The 23,148-nt window shown below is 47.3% G+C and overlaps 2 protein-coding genes across 4 annotated transcripts in view; one reads left to right on the top strand and one right to left on the bottom strand.

Moving 5' to 3' along the window:
* The window catches only part of LRRC59 (leucine rich repeat containing 59), a 162,919-nt gene extending 151,115 nt beyond the window's left edge, over window positions 1–11,804 (top strand). The window contains exons 7-8 of the mRNA XM_069654878.1: window positions 9,413–9,586; window positions 11,107–11,804. Of these exons, the coding sequence (XP_069510979.1) occupies window positions 9,413–9,586; window positions 11,107–11,345 (413 nt within the window). The 3' untranslated portion in view covers window positions 11,346–11,804. The remainder of the gene's footprint in view (window positions 1–9,412; window positions 9,587–11,106) is intronic.
* EME1 (essential meiotic structure-specific endonuclease 1) overlaps window positions 11,801–23,148 on the bottom strand; it is a 313,316-nt gene continuing 301,968 nt past the window's right edge. For all 3 annotated transcript variants that reach the window (XM_069654873.1, XM_069654874.1, XM_069654875.1), the window contains one exon: window positions 11,801–12,211. In XM_069654873.1, the coding sequence (XP_069510974.1) occupies window positions 12,035–12,211 (177 nt within the window). In that variant the 3' untranslated portion in view covers window positions 11,801–12,034. The remainder of the gene's footprint in view (window positions 12,212–23,148) is intronic.

Raw genomic sequence — 23,148 nt, 5'->3', positions numbered from 1 at the left:
GGATAAGGAATCTAAAAGTTTGTACGCCTTAGGTAAACGTGTTACCTCGGCCGCTGCATTCACCACACGCATAGCAAATAACACCAAGTTACTTGCCAGTTATGCAGACGCATAATGGAACCGTGTACAAGAAGGTCTCCAGGAGGTTCCAAAACCCGCAAGGTCCAGACTACTAATCATCATGGCCGAGGGCAGGCAAGTAAATCAAAATATAATTTTAAAACACCCTAGGCACTGCAGAAACGGCAGGCAGGTCCCAGGCCCAGGGCACACTACTCGAGCGGCACGCTTGGCTCGGTAACTCAGGGGTTCAACCCTGAAACACAGGCCGCTCTTATGAACTTCGGTAAAGCGGTCAACAATGCGCTGGAGATGCACGAGACTCTTAAGTCCTTACAACAAATAACACAGACGCCTTCCCCCCCAGAGGGGGAGTGGTTCGCATCGGTCCTTTCGAGGGCATTCCTGTTCAGGTCAAAATAACTGCAATACAGGAAACTGGAACTCTGGACAAGCATCCGGAAGCCCTGCCAACTACCCACCTAGGCGTCAATGACGCCGAAAAGGCAGAGGCCCAACCCCAGAGGACCCGCAGCGTCTGGTCAGAAATGACCAACGGATTCAGGTCCCCTCCCATGTCACCCCGGTCGGGGGAGGCGCTTACCATATTTCCTTGCGGCATGGGAGAGGATAACTTCAGTGGGTCACAAAGACGGTCGCCCACTGGTACTGCGTGGAAATCGTCCGACCACCACAGTTCAGACTGCCACGTTCACGGCGCCACAAGCTGGACAATCTGCAGATCCTGATTCAAGAGGTGGAAGCGCTTCTGGGAAAGGACGCCATAGAAGCCGTCCCTATTCTTCAGGTAAACAAGGATATTTATTCAGTGTACTTCCTTGTACCCAAAAAGGACCACCATGCTCCCTGTTCTAGACCTGCACCCAGCGAACAAATTTATAAAACCTCAAAGTTTTCATATGGTAACGCTACAGGAAGTGATCCCACTGTTGAAACGGGGGTCAACATGGCAACACTAGACATGAAAGATGCATACTTTCATATTTCAATGTTGCCAGCACACAGGAAATATCTAAGATTCATGATAGAGGACAGGCACTACCAATTCAAGGTGCTCCCCTTCGGCATTGCATTCTTGGTGAGGGACTGTTTGTGATGACACCTGCTGCAGTACCTACGCGCCCCGTTAAATTAAAAGGGTTTGTCCATGAGAGTTGAGGTGATGTTAAAGATCTTGCGTCGCACCAGGTTTAGCTACTACGGAGACTTAGAGTCCCTCCACTCCGTTTGTGACAATATATAATGGTTGTGTTGAGCTATCCCTTGATAGTGCGCCGAAAAATAATGGAATGGCAAGTAGTGATGATTAATCAATTCCTGTTTATTTTTATGATGTTAGAGCCTTTGTGGATGACACGTGTTTCGGCAGAGCTGCCTTTATCGAATCCAGGCTATATAGATAGCTCATAAGTCACTGCATAATGCATAAAGGTGCTGAAGTTCACAGGGATGAATCCCTCCTGAGACACGTGTTTCGGCAGAGCTGCCTTTATCGAATCCAGGCTATATAGATAGCTCATAAGTCACTGCATAATTCATAAAGGTGCTGAAGTACTGCTGAAGCAAAGGCTCTAACATCATAAAAATAAACAGGAATTGATTAATCATCACTACTTGCCATTCCATTATTTTTCGGCGCACTATCAAGGGATAGCTCAACACAACCATTATATATTGTCCCCTTCGGCATTGCCTCGGCGCCAAGGGTGTTCACAAAGGTCCTGGCAGTAGTGGCAGCACACCGGTTTACCCTTACCTCAACAACTGGCTCGTAACAGGGGACTCTTACGACGCATGCTTTTTGAAAACCCAGAAGACCGTAGACCTTCTGTTCAGTCTGGGATTCCCTATCAAGGAGAAGTCGTCTAGTCCCCAGTCAAGTAAAACAATTTCTGGGGGCTCTAATCCGGACAAAGGACTGCCTCGTCTTGCCCTCCAACGAGAGGGTTTAGAACATGCCTTTTCAGATCCCTCAATATGTAGCCACTCGGGTGGTGACGGTACGCAAGGCATTGCGGCTGCTAGGTATGATGGCGTCATGCATATACTTGGTTCCCAAGCTGAACAATCCTCTTCTCCTTTCTTCTGCGCCCTAATACGCTTGGGTCTGGTGCGCATTATAAATAAATAAACGAACGTGCGCCTGCACATGCATTCCATGCAAGAGTGGCTCAACACCCAGTGGTGTCAAGCCAGCGGACAATAGGACTATCTGGTAGTAGTCTTGCCAGCCCTCGTTCTCTCTCTGCAGTGGTGGTCAAGGGAAAACCTCTTGAAGGGGAAGTCTTTCACCACCCACGCAGTGGAAGCCACTCTCACAACAGACGCGTCTCTCATGGGGTGGGGGGGGGGGGGCTCACCTGCTTCAGCAGACAGTGCATGGAGTGTGGTCCCCACAAGTAGCACCCAACCATATAAATCTGCTAGAGCTATTAGCAGTGTGCAAGGCACTGAAAGCCTTTCAGACTCAACTACAAGGGAAGACAGTTCTGGTTCTGACAGACAGCACCACAGCCATGGATTACCTAAACAAACAAGGGGGTACACACTCTCCAGGGCTATCCAAGCTGTCCCAAAACATTTGGATGTGGGCTCTCAAACACAAGATGTTTCAAATGGATTTTGTCCTCCCACGTATTCCTCATCTTAGATATATCCTTACCTTCAGCGTTGCTGCTTCGGGAAAAAAAACTCTCTCCACCAGAGGGCACTCCACTCGAGGTTGCAGCGTCAATGTCCCTTGGCGGCACCAGTCGAGCACCGACGTAATCCGTTGTATAAATGTCTCGAGCATGCCCGTTGGCTTCAATTTCCGTTTTTCCGTTAGCTTCGGATTTAATAAAACGGTGCTTCAGTTCGTATGAAAATGTCGTCTTCATCTAATCCTTCCACACCGAAGACTGGATTCAAGAAATGCCAGAAATGTGGGAGAGAGATGTCGCTGGCTGAACCCCATCAGAATTGCCTCTGGTGCCTCGGTTCCGACCACCGTATAGACGAGTGCGGTACCTGTCAGTCGATGACCCATAAGGCCTTAAAGGAATGTAGAGGTAAACTGGTGGTGGGGGAGGAATCCTCAAAGTTTTCTTCGAGAGGGAGAAAAGACTCTGGTGAGTCTTCATCAAAACGTCACAAAAAATCTAGGTCGAGGAGTAGATTCAGGAAGTCCTCTTCTTCCTCTAAAAAGGCAAAGAAAAGACGACACTGGTCTCCCTCGACGTTGTCTGAGAAAATCATAACATGTCTGTCAAAAAATGATTCCCCAAGAAAGTGGGAAGCTTTCAGAGTATCTATGCTAAAGATTTTTGAGAATGCGGCCCAGACTCCCTCAAAAAAGTCTAGCGAAGACCACGCCCCTACTCATAAAAAAAAAAGTGACACGGGAAGATTTAAGACGAGAAAATCCGACAAATAATCGTCGAGGGTGTCGTCCAAGGAACCTTCCTCGGCACCTCATAAAAAACGTCTACCAGTGTATAAATCGGAGGTGGAACTCAAGAAAATGGTATCAGACTCATATGCCAGCAAAGTCCTCAAAGCCTCTAACGAAGGTGGTCGAACAGAAGGTGTCGACCACCCAACCATAAAACGTTACTATGAGTGCACAGTCGACTGTGTCGAAGGCTCCTTCGACAGTGTCGACGATTCCTTCGAAGCTGTCGAAAATTACCTTGACGATATTAAAGGTGATGACTACAACATTGACGCTTTTGTCGACGTCTTCGTTCACTCCAATTACAACATCGACACCTGTGTCGAAGTCTATGCCACCTGAAAAGGTATTTCATCCACAAAATAGACATGACTTCTTTAGAACCATGTCCTCCATACAGGAGATTAATCAGCAGAAGATGTTTCACCTGCTGGTGTAAAATCTGGTACAAAGCAGGTCCCTAAAGAGTTAATTGCCCTTCAATCTAATATGCAAGACTTATGAGTGCTTGCAGTCAGCAAGTGGTCTGAGTAGATCTCCAGAATATGAATTTGAAAAGCCTGACCCAGCTGAGCATGCTCATGCGGGATATGGAAAATTGATGAACAGAGTAACTGACATCATGGGATGGAGTAGAAATTTATCAGGAGGTTGATATGACTGACATCCTTTCAGGAGGACCTCAGCAAAACCCCAGACTTCCTTTTCATGTAGCCTTACAAAGGAGAGTTAACACTGCATGGGGAAAACCATGAATTTATTCCGGCAGTAAATAAAAAAAATGTGTCAAAATATAGAACCTGTTCCTCAGATCCCGAATACTTGAGTAAACACCCATCACCTGAAAGTCTTGTAGTTCAGGCAGCTACTCCTACTAGAAATGCTGCATACCCTACAATTCCCCCAGATAGGGATGATAAAAAGATTGATGCATGGTCCAGAAAGATTTTTACGTCAGGGAGCATGGCGTTAAAATCCACAAGGGTAACTTGCACCCTTGCAAGATTTACATATACCCTGTGGGACTGTATGTCAGCGGCAGCTGAACACACCCCTGAAGGTGAGGAACGCGAAGGGTTCCTGTCCATAGTAAGGGATGGAAAGGAGGCTTCGGAGGAATGCTTTCAATCAGGTTTGGACACAGCCGACAGTATCAGTAGTCCATGGCGTCTAGTATGGTGCGATGCAGATTTGCGTGGCTAAGGAAGTCAGGGTTTGCACCAGATGTGCAATCCAGGCTTCTCAATATGCCATTACACGGCTCGAGGTTGTTTGGCAGCAAGGTGGATGAAAGTTTGGAGAAGCTGCAGACCTCCAAAGCGGTGGCAAAATCACTCAGTGCCACTATATGACCTCAACAACGCCCCTACACAGGCTCATCTTCCTGGAGAGGTCGCCCCTTTAGATTTTATTCCTCATTTGGAAAAGGAAGGGGACAGGCCAGAAAGAGGGCAAAGGAAATTTCCTCGGGGGCGAGGAAAAGGTACTAAACCTGCCCCAGCAACAGCAACTGTTCCTTCAGCCGCTGCTGCAGCTGCCGCAAAACCACTCTGAGGTTTTGACCCACAAGACCCCAGTGGGTGTCATGATTCACCGACCCTGAAAATTATGGCGGAAATGGAAGAGGGGCTAACCGAAGTAGAACTGAATGCAGCATTCTAGTCGCGCACGTTGCGTTGCGTACCAATATGCGTCACACAGAAGCAACGATGCGTTGAAACCCTCCGTACTCTGGTTTACACGCTGTGTTCTCCGTCCACTTTTCTGGTGGCTCTGTTACTTTCTTGCTTACCTGCTGCTCCCCTGTTTTTCTCTCCCCGCGAGCCTCATTGCTTCCGCCCTTCTTTCCTGTGGCACGGTCTCCCCATTGCCTGCTCGCACGGCGCTTTCCCACTTCCTCTTTCCTCCACTCCACGTTTGCTCGGAGCCTCTAGATTACCCGTCTTCTTTGTGTTCAGTCTTTGGGTCCCTTGCCCTCGGCGGAGGCCTGCCTGCCTTTCTGATTGTTATTTCACAGTTACTCTGCCATTTCACCAGTGCCTTCTGGGAGTTGTGGTCCCTGCCTACCTACCCTACGGCGTTACCTGCCTTCAAGATCTGCAGCTTATCATCATCCCAGGGTTTTTCAGCCTCGCTTTTCCCTGGCCGTGGGGTGGGCCCCCTGGAGGTCCAACTGCCGAGCAGGCTACTAGTAGGCAGGGTGGCCTCAGGCGGGGCTCATCCTAAGACTCTTCCCAAAAAGCCAGATCTTGCTTGGAGAGCTATAAGGGAGATATCATCTGAAAACTCATCCGACGAAGCAGACAGGTGAGGAGGAGGAGGAGGAGGAGGAGGAGGAGGAGGAGGTGGAGGCTGGGACAGAGGATTGGCTATTGGATTGTATATCAGACAATCCTGAGAGTGGGAGGCAGGATCTCACAGCATCTGGAAGAATGGCGGGGCATTACTTCAGATGCTTGGGCACTGGAAATAGTATCGTAAGGTTACTGCCTGTAACGTTCACCTGGTTCCCACGGGGGCGCTGGTCTAGTCTGGATTGCTGTGGCCTCTTCTAGCGTGATGCGCAGGACCCGGAACACTGATTGGACAGGACCTCCATATCGTGCTTGCCTGGCCCGTAGGAATATCCTTCTGCAGATGAGAAAGGGGTTATCAGTCTGCAGAATAGTGTGCTAGCTCCCTCCTTTCCCCCTTCGTTCCTCTCTAACTTCCTCCAAACCCCGGTTTAAGCTCACCTTATGGTTTGGAAGGATGAACTCTCCATCCTGCTTCTGGTGCAGGGGCGCGCGTTCGTCCAGTTACTTCACTGGTTTTCAGAATGGCGCTAGCAAAATCCACTTGACTTTCCTGAGCGATGCGCCGTAAGTATGAAAGTTCAAAGTTCAAGTGAGGCCCCCTTTATGTTGTCTTTCTAACCTGTGATCTGTCCTTTATTTCAGGTGCAGAATGAAGGCGATGCGTCGAGGGGTTAAACTGCCGAGGTGAGTAGTGATGAGGGAGATCCCTCTAAATGTCCTTATCATTCCCCAGAAATGTCTCTTGTCCTTTCCCCATAGGGGCCGGGGTACGGTACCTGCCAACGGGGCAGCGCCGACCCGAAATGTGGAAGAAAAGCCGGTAAGTATTATGGCTGTTAATCAGGCTTTCCTTCTGTGTTCCATCTGCTCACCTTTTGTTTCTTCCTCTCTCCCCTAGGTGCAGAGATGTGGCGTCCGATGCTGACAGCCGCGATGGAGCCGGGAGATGTCTCGAGGACAGGTGAGTGAAGCGTGGCGCTGCAGCGAGCAACGCAATGCTTTTAAATGGAAGTCTTTCTTCAGGGATGCTGGCGAGAAGATTCCGGATGCAGGTAAGAAGTTTGAAATAGTCCTTGGTTTTCACCTTTCTCTTCTCTTCCTTCCTTGCAAGTCTTCCAGGTTCGAGGCGGGCGTGGCTGGAGTCCAGGAGCAGGAGCAGACACGGTGAGCGTTAAGCTGCAGGAAGCAGAACAACGCGAAGCATGAGCTGCTGTCTGGGCGTGGCTTAAATAGACTCCAAAGAAGTCCCAGGTATGTATCCTTCCCCAACTAGGTATGTATCCTTCCCTGGCCACGCCCGAGTGAAAAAATAGTCCCTATGAAAAAATAGTCCCTTTCAGGTCTCAGGGAGGCCTGAAGCGTGCAGCATGGTCTGCATCAGGTAAGTGCACAAAGCACCTCCCTTTATGAGCCTGGCGCCTATGCCGCCAGGACTGAGTTCCAACATGAGCCTGGCGCCCAAGGCGCCAGGACTGAGTCCAAAGAGCCCCTATAAGGGACCACTGGGCTTTTACCCGAGGGCATGATGCCTGCTTCCGGCGGTGCTGGGCCTGGCCTGGTGCTCCGGGGGTAGGCATCATGACACTGCCTTCCTTTTCAAAAGAAACCTCAGAATCACCCGCCGGGTTACAACTCTGTCAAACATCCAGACCCGCCGCTCCTGTTGCAGGAAATCTTAAATCTGCTACAGAAAGGTGCAATAGAACATGTACCTGTAGTGGAGAGCAGCAAGGGTTGGTATTTCCTCATATCAAAGAAGGACGGAGGATTGAGACTCATCTTGGACTTGAGAAGCTTGAAGTTCCTCAGGAAGGACAAGTTCAAGATGGTCACACTTTCTCAGATCCTTCAGGCTCTCCAACTCCAAGACTGGTTGGTATCATTGGACCTTCAGGATGCTTACTTTCATGTGCCAATCCATCTCAAGCACAGAAAGTACCTGAGGTTCGCGATTGGCAATTCCCACTATCAGTTTCGAGTTCTGCCCTTCGGGTTGACCTCTGCCTGAGAGTTTTCACCAAGTTGATGGAGGTGGTGGCAGCGAGTCTCAGGAGAGAGGGGAGTCACGTCTACCCCTACCTGGTGGGCTTGCAGGGAACATAGCCTCAGGGGAGAATCTTTTTGGCAACCATTGCCAGAGATAACAGTAGTGATGGATGCCTCACTCACGGGGTGGGGAGCTCACACCAACGAGTTGACAATCAGCGGTCGTTGGTCTCCATCGGAGTCCAAACTACACATCAACCTACTGGGGCTGAGGGCAATCAGACTAGCGCTGAAGGCCTTCCTGCCCTCTACGGGGAAAGAATGTCCTGATAATGTCGGACATCACGGTGGCCATGTACTACCTCAAGAGAGGAGGAGTAGGGTCACTACCACTGTGCAGAGAAGCAATGCAGCTCTGGTTCTGGGCAATACAAGAAGGGATCTCTATGTCGGCAGTTCATCTAGCCGGAGAGCAAAACACAGCATGTGATTCTAAGCAGATTAACAAGCATCAGAAGACATGCATTACTCACCGTAATAGCATTTTTGATGATTGTGTCTGCTTAGATTCACATGCACCCTCCCTGCCTTCCCGCTCGGGGTGGAAGGAACATAGACCTCTTTTTACTTTCTCGCCTCATGTACTCACAATAGCCTTGGACGCCCTCATGGCCGAAAAAGTACAATCGGAGGGACCGCGGCGTGTGAGGGCTTTTGGGTACAGTACACGGCATGATAGGGATAGTGTTACAGACAGGCCTATGCCGACGTCCCCGTTCAGTCCCCGAAAGACAAAATGCAATACTCCGGTTACCACTGGATGTCGGACCATATGCACAGCATGTGAAGCTAAGCAGATACAATTATCAGAAATGTTATTACGGTGAGTAATGCATGTCTTACAGGCACATTATAAATATCATATTTGGTGATATGAAAATTGGACCCACATTTCTTGCCGAAATTAATGAGGCATTTTCTTGTTATTACTGTGAATTGTGAAACAGTAGATCACTGTGTGAATCCGTAGATTACTGAAACCAGATAAATTGCTATTTACCTTTTAATGCCCCCCAAAAAAGTCTACAGGTCTCTGGTGTGAGGCAAGCTTTGCAGGTGGCTTGCCCAGGAGTTAAGCCACTCTCCTCTTTCATATGTAATGAAGAGGGTAAAGATTAAAGTTATGAACAAGGTAGATAACCCCAAAGTACACACAATGGTGCAGTCCACAATCTGCACTTTTACAGACCTGCATTTGTTTAAAATTATTCCTCGGTAGCATGAAGGCAACCCCAGAGGTTTGTTAAAAGAAGCAAAATGCAGGCAAAGAGCTCCTATCCAACGTTTGCATTAAAAAGAAAAGCTGAACATATTTTGTAGCTCTCAGATGGCACAGTAGGTCTTATCTCGAGGCAGAGTAAAGGGTATGAAGCAGATGGGGCAATGCACAATTAAGTAAACTCTTGAAAATCCTTTTTTGGCACTGTAAAAAGCTGTTGGTTCCCTCCGCAAGCAGCATATGCCAGGAGTGCAAGGTGGGCCAATTTTGTAAGAGTATTGACGTTTCTGCCGCTTGGTGGTACAGACGTTTTAATGTCTTACATTTTTATCACAGAGCAGGAGAAAAAGCGTGACGCTGAGCAGCGGGTACGAGATGCGCAAGAGAGAGAACTGCGTCGGCGAGAGAAGGCAGAGGAGAAGGAGCGCAGGAGGCGGGAGTATGATGCACTGCGTGCAGCCCAGATCGAGGTGGACAAGAAGTCTGAAAATAGCAAGAGCCAACCCCGAAGTAAGTACAGATCTGAAATGCAAGCAGTGAAACTCATCTGGGCCCTCACCTACTGTCTCAACCCATGAGCTTGAGATAAACCAATAATCTGTTCGGAATCGTACTGGGGCGTGGTACGAAAATCCCAACCCGCATTACTGCGCCCAAGCAGAGCGGAGGTTGCAGGGGTGGCCCCTGCTCTCTTTGGGCGCAGTAACGAGAGTCAAGGGATGCTGGGGGAAAGACAGTTTTTTTTTAAAAAGCACCCTGCAGCGTCAGCTCTGACCCTTGTAAGTAGGAGGAACTCATGCCACGGTATATCGGTGTTGCACACAGAAGTGTGCTGCCGTAAAGGTAAGTGGGATGGGGAATGCGGGCAAAGTGATCTATCTAATCACTGTGCCGCGCCGTAGTTGCTGTCGACATTTTTGTCTGCGCAGTTACGGGCAGTGCATTGATCACACAGATTCATCATTGTGAGCTGTTACAAAGCAGAGGTATCTGGGTATTGCAAAGACACAGCACATTCAAACCTTTGCTTCTCAACTAGCTTTTGTAATCATTATTAATTCATCCGTTTTGATGGTCCAAAACTGAAAACATAGAATATTGCACTCTTAGACTGCACCGTGGTACAACCACAGCAATTTGGACACGGAGTTGTAGATGATTGTGCTGCATCTGAGCACTGTCTTAATGGGCCAGTACAATCCTCATGTGTTAGGTTCTCAGAAAACAGTTCAAAGTCTGAGGATTGGCCAGTTGCTAGAACCCAGAGTGTTACAAGTAACTTCCTTGGAGGGATATAATGTGCATTTGGGGATCTCCTAATCAGCTACCCTGACTTTAAAATGAGTTTGCTTACCTGTGCTGCCACTCACTTATGATAGGGTTTTCCAGAATTGGAGTCAAGTCTACATAGTCCTTCTACATTGACCGTTCCAAACCAACTCCTAGACACCACTACCACCACATCCTTAACCCATACTAAGCGCTGGCAATACTACTGGCCTCCTCCCACTCAGAACGTGGGCTAGTGGCAGGAGAGAAATTGCCAGGCAAACCTGAAAAACGACAATAAAACTACTACCAATGAGTGGTGCTGTAGTAGCATTTCCACACAGCCACGTGGGTTTCCCTTATGACTATGCACTGTTGAATTGACCCTTCTGTTATTTCTAGGGGGAAATTAGGAAGAGGGGACATTTCCAGCAGTGTATTTGTAGTTCCCGGGGACAATGGGAAAAGGGAGTTGTGAAAATAAGCCAATAAATAGAATGGGTAACCAAAGCACATTGAAAAATGCACTCGAATTCCCTGGGACATAAGCCCCACTCTCCCTTAGAATAATCTACTCGGACAGAAAGACACAAGGAAAATGTACTTTCTGGGCCCGTTTGAAAGGAAGCATGTGTTAGAATACGTATCACAAAGGGGTACCACAGATCTCCTGCTCTTTGTTTCACCAGACAGAACATTGTACTAACTAGCAATTTTCTTTGTGGAACAGATGTATTTACCTAGTGTTGTATTTTCTGCAGAAACTTCAGCATCTGCCAGTCTACCATCTGTGCGCACTCGCTCCTGGATTGGGATACTGCTGGGCTTCATTTTTGGTGGCCTGCTTTGCACCCTGGGCATCCTGACAGTATGTGCCGTTACCGACCTGAAGAACCAGCCCCTGTGCACGAGCGTAAACAGCATGTATGAGGAAATGGTGTTCAGGCTGCAGAACCACAAGATCCTTCAGAGCGTTCTACATCACAACTCACAGCAGTAATGCTTTGGGGCCCTCCAGCCCTTAACTGGGTTCAGTGACTCTGATCAGTATTGAATCCAAGACAACGTGTGGACCCCACCACACATGGACCCCTGAACTCCCTATGGGATCCCTCACCCATACTGCCTGTGCTGCCCAGGAGACAAAAGAAGACGGGAGGCCCCTTGGATGTGAACGGAGGGAAGTAAATGCCAACACAACATGACTGCTTATTGGGCAAGCGCCAATCTTTCTGCTTTGGCTGGTATAATTGACATAGTTCAATTTCTTATGGTTCTTCTGTAGTAATTACATTTTATGTTCTATCTGACTGTCTGCCCCCCCTGGCTGTTGAGCTGGTGGCGGATGAGTTCCATTTTCTCACCGTTTATTTCTCTGCAATCACACAGACCACCACCCTTCCCTTCTATTACAGTTTTCATGAGAAATGATGTTAAATAAATGTGTTCTCAGAGTTTATGGCACTGCTACTTTATTCTCTTAACACGGTTAAAATAAACTTTTTAAATAAAAGCCTTATATTTAAAATCTGTGCACTTGTGAAACATGGAAATAGAGGCTACACTGCATCTTCAGGGAAAGTCTAGTACTCCAAATAAGGCTGCTGGTCTTCCCACTGGGAGTTCTGTGCAACAGGGGTTACTGTAAATCCACGGCATTTGTTCGGCAATGGCGTTGACTTCACCATTCTATGCAGTAACTTCCAAAGAGAGTTCGGGGTTCATGGATGTCAACTGAAGATAAATCCGTTTGGAGAGCTCAGGTCCTACTCGTCGTGATGTGGATGTGACGCCTTCACCACGACGGACAAAGATGTCTGAGAGCAGGTCATGTCTGGCCGAGATGGAGGCACACTGCCTGTAAGCCTAAAAAAGAAGGTGACAGTAATTGTACACTTGATTATGGGATGCAGCACCCTCTGCCTCTCTAGCACAAGACAACTCTAACACTGGGGTGTGAAAAAGGGAGGGCGAAATCTCACATGAGGACATGCCATGTTAATCACACAGCGTCACACGCAACCAGGTAGACTTGAGAAAACAACTTGTAACTCACATCACCCCCCACCCCTGACCCCCAGAGAAGGCAACATTACTACTGAAAATGTGTTGGGGTGCGGGTGGGGTCAGGGGCGGCATTTAGAAAATATTGCGTAGTTGAACCATAACTGAAGCAGGTTATTTTCTTCTCCATTATGCAAGTTATTAGTCCATAACCTTTTAATAGAATAGCAAGCAGCATTTACCCATCATGCAGATATACAGCAAATATGCTGTAAATTAAACTAATTCCTGAGTGACGCTTCACACCCATAATAGTCTGTTCTGGAGATGAAGCTTCTGATAGACGTCCAAATTGCTGCAGGGCCAATTTCTGAAAATGTACTGCTTTCATACTAGGGGCAAGAACCATGCGCTCAATTGCTTGCTCATAAAACACGTTTTTGTCCATTTAAAAAAAAAAAAGCCAAACGTTCATATTGGAAGGATATGTTTAATAGGCTCGCCACTTTTATTATTGGTTATTTGTTATGAGAATTGTGTTTCTAGGCGCATCCAGACAAGGGGTCTGTGAGATGGGGATAAAACAAAAACGTTCTTAAAAAGTCTGGAAACATTCGGAACCTGCAAGTGCTATAGTATGAGCAGGGGGTAGAAGAGAGAACGTGAAAGGGGTGCAAACAAAAAACGCTCTTACTAGGTCGTAAGACTATTTAGAACGTGCAAGTGCTGAGACAAAAAGGGGTGGATTTCAGGGGGGTAAAAGGTAAGAGGTACAGAATGCAAACAGATGGTAAGAGCAAGAACAAGTAGGTAAACTGCACAAGGAAAAACCAGTCATGCAATTCGGACAAGCAAGTACAAATTATTACAGCCTGGGATTGCTGCACCTCAGAGATTGTGGGGCTACATCAGGCATGCAGACAATTAGACTAAGGTAGGTAAGTGACTGCAGACTGAAAAAGCCATGCCTCTGGGATTGAGGGGCTACATCAGGCGTGCAGGCAAAAACATCACAAGGTTTCAAGGTCAATCCAAGGTTATAGGTAAGTCAATGCAGAGCACAGCAAGACTCCAAGGTCAAAACGGTGGTTGCAGGAAGTCAAAATGCAAAGCACAGCAAGAATCCAGACCCAAAAACGTAGGTTGCAGGAAGTCGATGCAACAAGCAAGGATCCAGAGACAGTTGGTGGTTCCAGCTAGGCAATGCATACAAAGCAAGACGCCAGCGTCAATCCAAGAGTAAGGGTGGGCGAGGAAGTGAAGAAAACGGAACATAAAAGTGAGCCAAAGTCAGTGGGGAGGAGGCGGGTAGAAAGCACGCAGAGGCTCTGACTGCGATATAAGTCCCAGTGGTTCAGGAAAGCAAGGGAACAAATTAGAGCAGAAGCAGCAGCTAAGAAAGGAAAGGGGCCACAGCAGGGGGACAGACATTGCAGTCTGTGGAAGGAAGAAGAAGGGGGGAGGGAGGAAGAGGGGGAAAGAGAGCCACAGAAGGCACGTAGATTGGGGCGACAACAAGATGGACCATATACATTTGTGCACCCTTTCAGGACAACACAGGTTCCTTTATTAGGCTGTTCACATAGAACTGTAGAAGATTCTCGTTTCAGAAGGAACAGAAATAAGTATGTGTACATGGTGTGAACAGATTGCATTTAGCAATTTGTCAAAAGGAGGTATGTCAGTAGCAGGTACTTGGAAAGAACCAATGAAGAAGTAGTGTTAGGCAAGATTGTATGCAGTACCCTTTGGGTGCCCTACAACAACCCTGACCTCCTGGCAATAGGAACCCAAACTTTGGTATAAGTCTGTACCACACAGGTTGGTAGTGTGATTAAGCAGCCAGGATTATTTCAAGAGGGGTCAATGTGAGCAGTAGGGGAGTTACACAGAGATTCACAGTGACAAATATTCAAATAAACTCTTACACACAAGGTTCCTTGATTAAACAATTAGTAATTTATTTAACAGTCAGTTTGAATAAGCCTTCCTAATAGGCAATATGATAGTAACACACGAATAAACTCCAAAATACACACTCTTTAATATTTCTAAATCAGTAAGTACCCCTTTGGGATGACACACAGACACTTCCTACACCCTCAGGTGACTTTAGTAACTAGGACACTGGACATTAATATGTCACTGTTAGCATTTAGAATCCAACATAAGATAATGTCAAAGAAAAAGGTTATTAGGCCAAATCAAGAGATCTCACAAATATTCTGAAAGCAGGTATGTACTTTTTAAAAACCCCCAATGCAAAGTTAGTTAACCCCTTCGTGGAAGGAAGACCAAACACAATGGCAGAGGGAAGAGGAGTCATTCAGGGAGCCAGGCTAGGCCAAAGTCAGTCGGGCAAAAGTCTAGGTGAGCTGAAGCACCTCTTAGAGTTAGCTAAAGGTCTTGCACAATGTTTTAGAAGTCTTTGCAGAAAAGAAGAAATCAAAGTAGGGTAACAAGCTGTTTAGGCTTGTGAAGTAAAGAAGCAACTTTACAGAAGCAACCAAAACAAGTCTCAACTGAGAACAAGTGCAGTCACACAACAAGGGGTAAGTTCTCTTAGACGGTACAGTACCTTTGGTTAGAAGAAAAGGGCTTTGGCTGGCTTCTGTTCCTGTGCAGCTCTGCAGATCCAGTGTTCCTGGGCCTCTGTCGTGGGACAAGAGGGAGGACGTCTCTAGGACTCCTGCACTGCAAACGGGACAATCGGCAACAGAAAAGGACCAACTTATATTCAGTGGTACTTCGCGGTTTCAGCTCCTCACGTCGAAGCAAATAGCAACACCACGGACTCTTGACTGTTGAGATGGGCTTTCTTTGCATTTTGGGTCCAGCACTCTGAGGTGGCTCAGGCTCGGTCAGTCCTGAGGATCTTCCTGGAGCTATGGGCCAACTTGAAAGCAACGCACAAGAACTGGTGTTCCTCTCCCTGGCTATTCAGTTCCAGCAGCAACTGCAGTGGAATTTCAACCAGTTTCCTATTAGGATGTCCAGGTGGCTTACTTCGGAGTTGATTGGTCCCACCAACTCAAGGGGTCGAGGCTAAAACGGAGCTTCAGCACAGCAGCACGGCTTCACCGGGAAAACCAATGGTCCAGGAGTTGCAGCAGGCGTCTCTTACAAGTTCTTCTTCGGATTCCTTCGTCCAGTGGTCAACTCTGCCTTCCAAAAAAAAAAGCCTTTCCTCTTATGCAGGTCACCCAGCAGGGTGGCTGTCCTTGCGGGACAGCCTGCCGGCCAATCACTTAAGAGTGCATTCCTGTCCCCTAGGAGACTGAGCACAGGTAGTTCCGGGCACTTTCTCGCTTCCTGCCCCTGGCAGACACCCTGGAGCCAGAGGCGGGCTTCACTCGTGGATCCCGCCAAAGGCAAAGCGAACAAAGGGACCAAATCTGGTTTGGCACGCAGAGTAAATCTCAAGAAGGAACTTTCCACAAAGAAATGTCAAAAAAAGAAGACTGGGGTCATTTTGACAAAAATGGCAACCTTACGTGCTTTACTGCAGCTGCGAACACAGCCCGTGGTAAATGCACACCACAGTAGTTAAAAGTAAACCACTGCAACCAGCCATTCATCGGGCAAAGGGTAACATAATGTTACATGAGAAACTAGGCAAAGGGGATACTAAGTAACCCGTCCAGCACCCTATTGTAAGAGGTGTCTAGTCAAATGGTCGACAGTCAAAAGGTCGACACAATTTGGTTGACGGGTCAAATGATCGAATTTTATTTTTAGTTATATATATTTTTTAGGTTTTCATTTAGGGAAAAAAAGTGGTTTTAAGCAAAAAAAAGGGGGTTGGGGGACCCCCACCCCCAAAAAGTGAAAAAAAAAATCGATCATTTGACCTATAGACCTTTTGGTGTCGACCATTTGTCCTGTCGACCATTTAGATTCGATCATTTGTCCTACAACCATTGTAAGATAATGTGTGCTGGGTCTAGAAAGTTACAAATGTAAGTAAAGTCAACTTCACTTCACTGCTTTTGGAAACGGTTGTTTATCCCTGAGAAGGTATTTAAACCTTTGGGAAATCTGAAAGACTTCCCTGTTCCACTGCACTAAAGGTGCTGTGTGACACATTATGCCTATGGAGTTTGTCAGACTCCACAACCAAAAGAAACAGAGTTCAAAAATCACATACATGAGACAGTGGGGGGAAAAAGGGCCTCACTCTCTCAAGGTTAACAAATTAAAGTCCTAAAATCCAGGAAAGTTGCTGGGGGTTTCTAATGTAGAGGAATTAGCACATTTCTGAGAATTATCCTAACACAGGGATGGAGGGCCAGACCCTATGTCGCTTAAGTGATACTCCAAGGAAAGAGGGTGGTGTTATATATAAAATGGCCCATGAAAAACATTCCACAGTATAAACACAGGTATTTAAAAGTAATGTAAACACTAATGGTGAAGAAAGAAAATTCTGTGCAAAGCAATTGTAAAAAAAGGGTACAAATGGCCCTTCTTAAATGACATATTACAACAGGACCCTCGTAGACAAATAAGTGTCAATATAGTGTTACAGTAGAACATAATTGCACCCCTGAATATCACAATATTATTTCAACACGAACAGGACCGTTTACTCACTTCTTTAAGTTACACTGTGTACTCCTTTTAAACAACTCCCTTTCTGATGTCTCTGGTTAAATGTATGGACACCTTCACACTTTTGCCTGCCTGAGTTACAAAAGTTAAGTTGTAATTACTGTGATTGATGACCTTTGACTTTTTTGTTGTAAATGTTTTCGTGCATTATTCTATCAGTGTCCCGGTGGGGGAAGGGAAGCCACCACCAGGTCCAACATGCCCAAAAATGTGTTTAGTCACCACGGAGCCACCAGAAGTATGTGGCTCCTGCGAGGACACCTTTTCACCCAAACAGCGTTGCAAAGTCAAGGGACGTGAAGACGTACCAAAATCTATCGTTCAAGTCTAAACGAGATGTGTTACCTATGAAGAAACTTATCTTCCCACACAAAGGTAAACCAAGCACACTTGTAGTTCTGAATACATTCAATTCGGCCCACAGAGGACAACCACACTCCTTTTGATGAGGGGAGGAAACCACAGAGTTGTTGAGCACGTTTAGGCCTGTTTAGATGAGCACCTGATTCTTCCAAGCATTTACCAGATGGGCCATAGGCAGGCTCCTATGATGCTAAAGCAACCATGTTCACTGTTAGGGAGATTTCCCTACAGCCCTATGGCCATGGATGTAGAAATACAACCAAGATGCAAGACAAGGTTTTCAACCAAAAAATAAAGCAAACTAACTCGCCGTAGGAGGTATGCTCATAGGTAATTACAGTTATTAGTTAACCCTAGAGAATACAACACACTGGTATACTGAAAAATGCACATACACCTATGAAATCATGCATAGAATATCTATAGGGTTGAGTAAACAGTTTTAAACTGTTAGGACAGTTTTTCTGTTTCCAAGTCAAAATATTGCGGCAAAAATGCAGTGGTTTTGCCGCCACATTCATGTAAAGGATGGGAGGGACCTCTGCAACCCCTGGACCCATTATACCATTTAAGGAGAGTGGGGGACAACCCTGCAACCCCCACTCCCTTTAAATGGTATAATGGGGTACACCTTTACTGGGTCAAACCACAGCATTTTTGCTGCGATTTTCATTTTTAATTTTTTTTTACCAGCAACATGTTTGCCGCAATGTTATTACCTGATACCGTTTTTCTGAAGTCAAACTAAGGGCTTAATAAAACCATTCAACTGAGACAGTACAAGACACCACTCTTAGTATAAGGCTGTACCACTTGAGTATATGGTAACGTAGACCAGGCAGCCAGGCTTATCTAAAAAGGGAGAGTGGACTGAGGAGCCTGTAGCAAACAAAGGATTCAATAGAAACACTGACAACCAGAAGTATTATAAAAAAATAAAGGTTTATTATAAATACAGGTAGGTCAAGTTAAGTCTTGGGGTAATTACTGGCCCTAGAGTCACAATGCTTGAAGGCACACACACCAAAGCATAAACCTTCTTCAGAATACCTAACAGTAATTCTATGGAAGGCAAACCTTGTACACATTTAGGGACCCCTGACGCGTGAGGCTTGAGCACTATAGTTTTCAGGAGGGATTGAGCCCTAAGACTTCGGTTAATTGATCAATTATGAGAGACTTATTATCCCAGAGGGGGAATTAAAACCGAAATAGAAAGGCCCGGATTTGAAAAAGGCGCGAGATACACGCCGAAACACGTGTCATCCAACAAGGACTAAACGACAAGTCAAATAAATTAAGAAATACTTTTTCAAGTGAACCGACTTTTGTGACTTCTTACTATGTGTTATAATTGGCGCAAAAGAGGTGCAGGCACACACTGTCTTTTTCTCACATTTAGTATAGGCCACACCTATTCATGGGGAGTAAAACCATAAATTACTTTTAGATTACTTTCTGTAAGACAAGGCTAGTAGACTCAGGTATGCAGTGACGCTCAACATAAAAAAAAACATAGTAAACTAACCTGCAAGTATAACAGTGGAACACTTATTCAAGGACAAGTAGGAACCTATAAGGAACAAGTTACTTACCTGTAACTGTTCTCCAGCATGGGTCTGGCATGGATTCACATGCTCATGAATATTCCCTGTCGTGAGGCTGGGAATCCTCGGTAAAGAAAAAAATCAGTTTCATTTCTGAACTGTCTTTCTACTAGTAACCAATCACTGGTCTCTGGGTCATACTGCCCCCAGCCAATGCCTGCCCTCTACCTAAGCCCCTCCTCTGGCAGCCATCTTCAGATTTGGTAGCACGTAAAGTGGCAGTAGGACCAAGAGAAGAGCCGCAGAGGGGTAGGAGGGAGGGTTCGCATTTGAATCCATGCCAGACCCATGCTGGAGAACAACCGTTATAGGTAAGTAACTTGTTCCTTCTCCAGCATGGGGTCTGGCATGGATTACATAAATACAAGAATACATAGCAGTACACACATGCACAACCACGGGAGGTGGCAAGGCTCAACATTAAGCATTTCAACAACTCAACATTAAGCATCTCTTACCTCCTCATCAGGCCCACCTTCAGGCGAACAGGTTGCGCAGCACTGCTTGTGGACCACAGAGATGATCGTCCCTGGTATAACGGGAGATAGCTGCCAGATGGATCTTGATGGAGGCATGTGCCAGCCCCACCTTGGCCAGCGATAGCAAGTACGGCAGCACTTGAGGGGCCGTAATCCGCAGAGGGTTAATCTTCTGTGCACGGCACCAGACAGAGAACCTCTTCCATTTGTGTCCATAGCACTTGAGAGTCGAGGACGCCCTGGCCTTTGCCAGCACCTCCTTGCAGTCCGCCGGGATATTGTACCCTCCAAAATCTAGCGCTGCAGGATACAGGCCTGCAGGTTTAACAATCCTGGGTCGTGATGGAGGATGGCGCCTCCTTCGCTGGCGAGAAGATCCGCGTCCGTCAGAAGCTTGACCGGAGGGGATGCTGACATGTCCAGAAGGTCCGGGAACCAGATCTGCCTCGGCCACGCCAGTGCAACGAGGATCATCCTGCACCGGGACCGTCTGAGTTGACTGAGTCGTACCAGCAATGGCAACGGGGGAACGCATACAGGAACAGGGTGTCCCAGGGGAATGAGAAGGCATTGCCCATGCTCCCTGACTGGGGGGAACCTGCTGGCGAACCTCCCGCAGTTGGCGTTCGTCACCGTCGCAAATAAGTCTATCTGCGGATTGCCCCATCGTCGGAATAGGAGATCCACTTGATCCTGACGAAGTTGCAACTCGTGGCACGAGCGCAGCTCCCTGCTGAGCGAGTCGGCGATGGTGTTCTTTATTACTGCCAGATGCAAGGGTACCAGCAACATCCCTTGGGCGACGGCCCAGTGCCAAAGACCCTGGGCTTCCTTGGATAGGACTGGGGATCTGGTTCCCCCTGCTTCTGGATGTAGAACATCGTGGTGGTGTTTTCGGTGAAGATCCTTACCACATTGCCCTTGAGGGACAGGAGGAACGACCTGAGGGCCCAGAACACGGCTCGGAACTCCAGACATTGATGTGTAGTGATCCCTCCTCTGGGAGCCAAATGCCTCTTGCGTGGAGATCTCCGGAGTGCGCTCCCCATCCCTCCAGGGAGGCGTCTGTTGTCAGTTTCCTGATGCGCTGGGGTCTGGAAATCCATGCCCGCTGCTAGATGCATGCGGGTGCCCCACCACCGGATCGCTTGGCGGAAAGTCTTGTTGAGTGAGATCCTGTCTTCGAAGCTGCCCGCTGCTGGCATCCAACGGGCGTCGAGGAACTCCTGCAGTGGTCGCATCCGCAGTCTGCATAGGCGCACGAGGTAGATGCACGAGGACATCATGCCGAGTAGGGACTTGATGGACCTCGCCATGGCCACGTCCATGGTCAATAGCCGTTGTACCTTGCCCAGGATGGCCTTTGTCCTTTCTTCCGACGGTGAAGCCAATCGCACCACTGTGTTGAGCCTGGCTCCCAGGAACAGGGCGACTTGCGACGGTACCAAGTGGGATTTCGCGAAGTTGATTGAGAATACCAGATCCGTGAGCAGTTGGACGGTCTTCGCTGTGTGATCAGCGGCCAGTTCTCTTGACTTTGCTCGGATGAGCCAATCGTCCAGGTAGTGGTAGATGTGGATCCCCTGCAGGCGCAGCCACACCACCACTGGTGCTGGGCACTTGGTGAACACCCTGGGTGCCGACTTCAATCCGAAGGGAAGGGCCTTGAACTGATAGTGTCGCCCTTGGACCACAAATTGTATGAATTTTGGATGTCCTTTTAGAATGGGGATGTGGAAGTAGGCATCCTCCCAAGTCCAGCGACGATAGGAAGTCGCCTTCCTCCAGCTGTCCCAGCATGTGCTGGAAGATGACCATCTGGAATTTGTGGGACTTGTTTAGACGACGAAGGTCCAGGATGGGTTGCCAACCGCCGTTCTTCTTCCGGACGAGGAAGTATCGCGAGTACACCCCGGAGCCCCAGAGCTTCTTTGGGACGAGCTTGATGGCACCCATTCTTAGCATCGCCTGTACCTCCAGCAGCAGTTGAAGGACGTGGTTTTCCTTCCTGGCCACGGGTGGAATACGGGGACACCTTTTGAAATTCCAGAGTGTGCCCACGGGCTAGGGCATCCAGCACCCAACGGTCAGTGGAAATGGACTCCCACACACTGACGAATTTCGCCAGCCGGCCTCCCACCGGGGACTCGCAGTGCTTTGCCTTTTGTTGGGCTCCTGTCGCTGCAGCGCCCTCAAAGGTCCTAGAAGACTGCTCAGACTTCTTCTTCTCACCTGCTGCTGGGCTTTTCACCTCCAGCCAGTTGGTGAGTCGGATAAGACTATCCTTCATAGTCCGTTCGGACATATTCTTGCAAAATGCACAGTCCTTCTCCACGTGCGTTTTGTCTTTGTGAAGGCAGATGCATCGAGAGTGCTCTTCCTCCTTCACGACATTTTTGTAATCCGCATCCAGGGCAACTCCTGAAAAGCTTGGATCCGGTCGTCGTGTTTCCTTTGTCCTGAGCCATGTCCACGTGGGGTAGGCCTCAAAGATCTTCCGGTGGAGCTTGAGGCTCGATTGACCAAAAAAATGAGAATAAACTCTTTGAAAAAAATCGCAAAACGCAGTAAAAGCACGATGACTCCCAATACTTGAACGTGCGGTCAAAATCTGAAGATGGCTGCCAGAGGAGGGGCTTAGGTACAGGGCAGTCATTGGCTGGGGGCAGTATGACCCAGAGACCAGCGATTGGTTACTAGTAGAAAGACAGTTCAGAAACTAAAATGATTTTTTTCTTCACCAAGGATTCCCATCCTGATGGGGAATATTCATGAGCATGTGAATCCATGCCAGGCCCATGCTGGAGAAGTACATGTATGATAACACACAGTTATACTAGGTGAGTAAGACCTTTGGGTGTAATATACAATTACAGTTGCTTTCCAGATCAGTGGATCACAGTAAAAGATAAGCAATAACTTATAATGGCACACAGCTAACTCATGGTAAGTGAAACATATACTTTTTAAAGGAGCGATCAGCAACTTAAAGGTAATTATAACCTAGGCAGACTTATTCAAGAGAGTATTAACAGCAAGTTCGGGGAAGCAAGAGCCGATTGGGGACACTCATACATTTATATGATAATAGGAATAGTAAAGTAAAGCCAACAGCATTACTTTTGGGAAGAGGGGGACCCAATTCAAAGGTGAGTAAAGTAACCTCCCATCTACTTTCTGTTAGAATGGCAAAACAGTTTTTAATGAAAGACTTTAACCCCATAACTGCTGAGGGTTTTCGCTCCCAGTGCAGAGCCCTTTTTCTCTGGACGTTTCAGTATGTCGCATTCAGGCAACAACTATGTAGCTAAAATTCCCATAGTTTGGGAAAAAATTGGAAAAATTATAGAAAAGAAAAGCTATCTGCTGGCCATATTTAGATTTGTAAGGTAATTACTTATGTGAAGATTGAGAAAAGCAATGCACTGCTACATCCCCGGCTCTTCTAGTTAGGAAATCACACATTTTTCGTAATGTTTGACAAAACAAGCAATACCACACGCCAAAAACTGGGCCATGGTACACAAGTCTACACAGGACTTTTATGCTGACGGCCTAAACAGATGCACTTAGCATTTGAAAATAAGGAAAACAAATGTGGTGAAGAATTACAAGCATCCATTTTTTTTGAAAGAGCACAGGCATAGCTTTTGAAGGATAGGTGACTTGTGCAGGTTACAAAAGCGTACAGTGCCTAAAGCAGTGACTAAATGTAGGTCACACATGGGAAATGAAGGGT

Source organism: Ambystoma mexicanum, chromosome 3q, assembly GCF_040938575.1.
Source record: "Ambystoma mexicanum isolate Mex_15411 chromosome 3q, UKY_AmexF1_1, whole genome shotgun sequence".
In the NCBI taxonomy this organism is placed as follows: domain Eukaryota; kingdom Metazoa; phylum Chordata; class Amphibia; order Caudata; family Ambystomatidae; genus Ambystoma; species Ambystoma mexicanum.
This window is presented reverse-complemented; position numbering and strand designations above follow the sequence as displayed.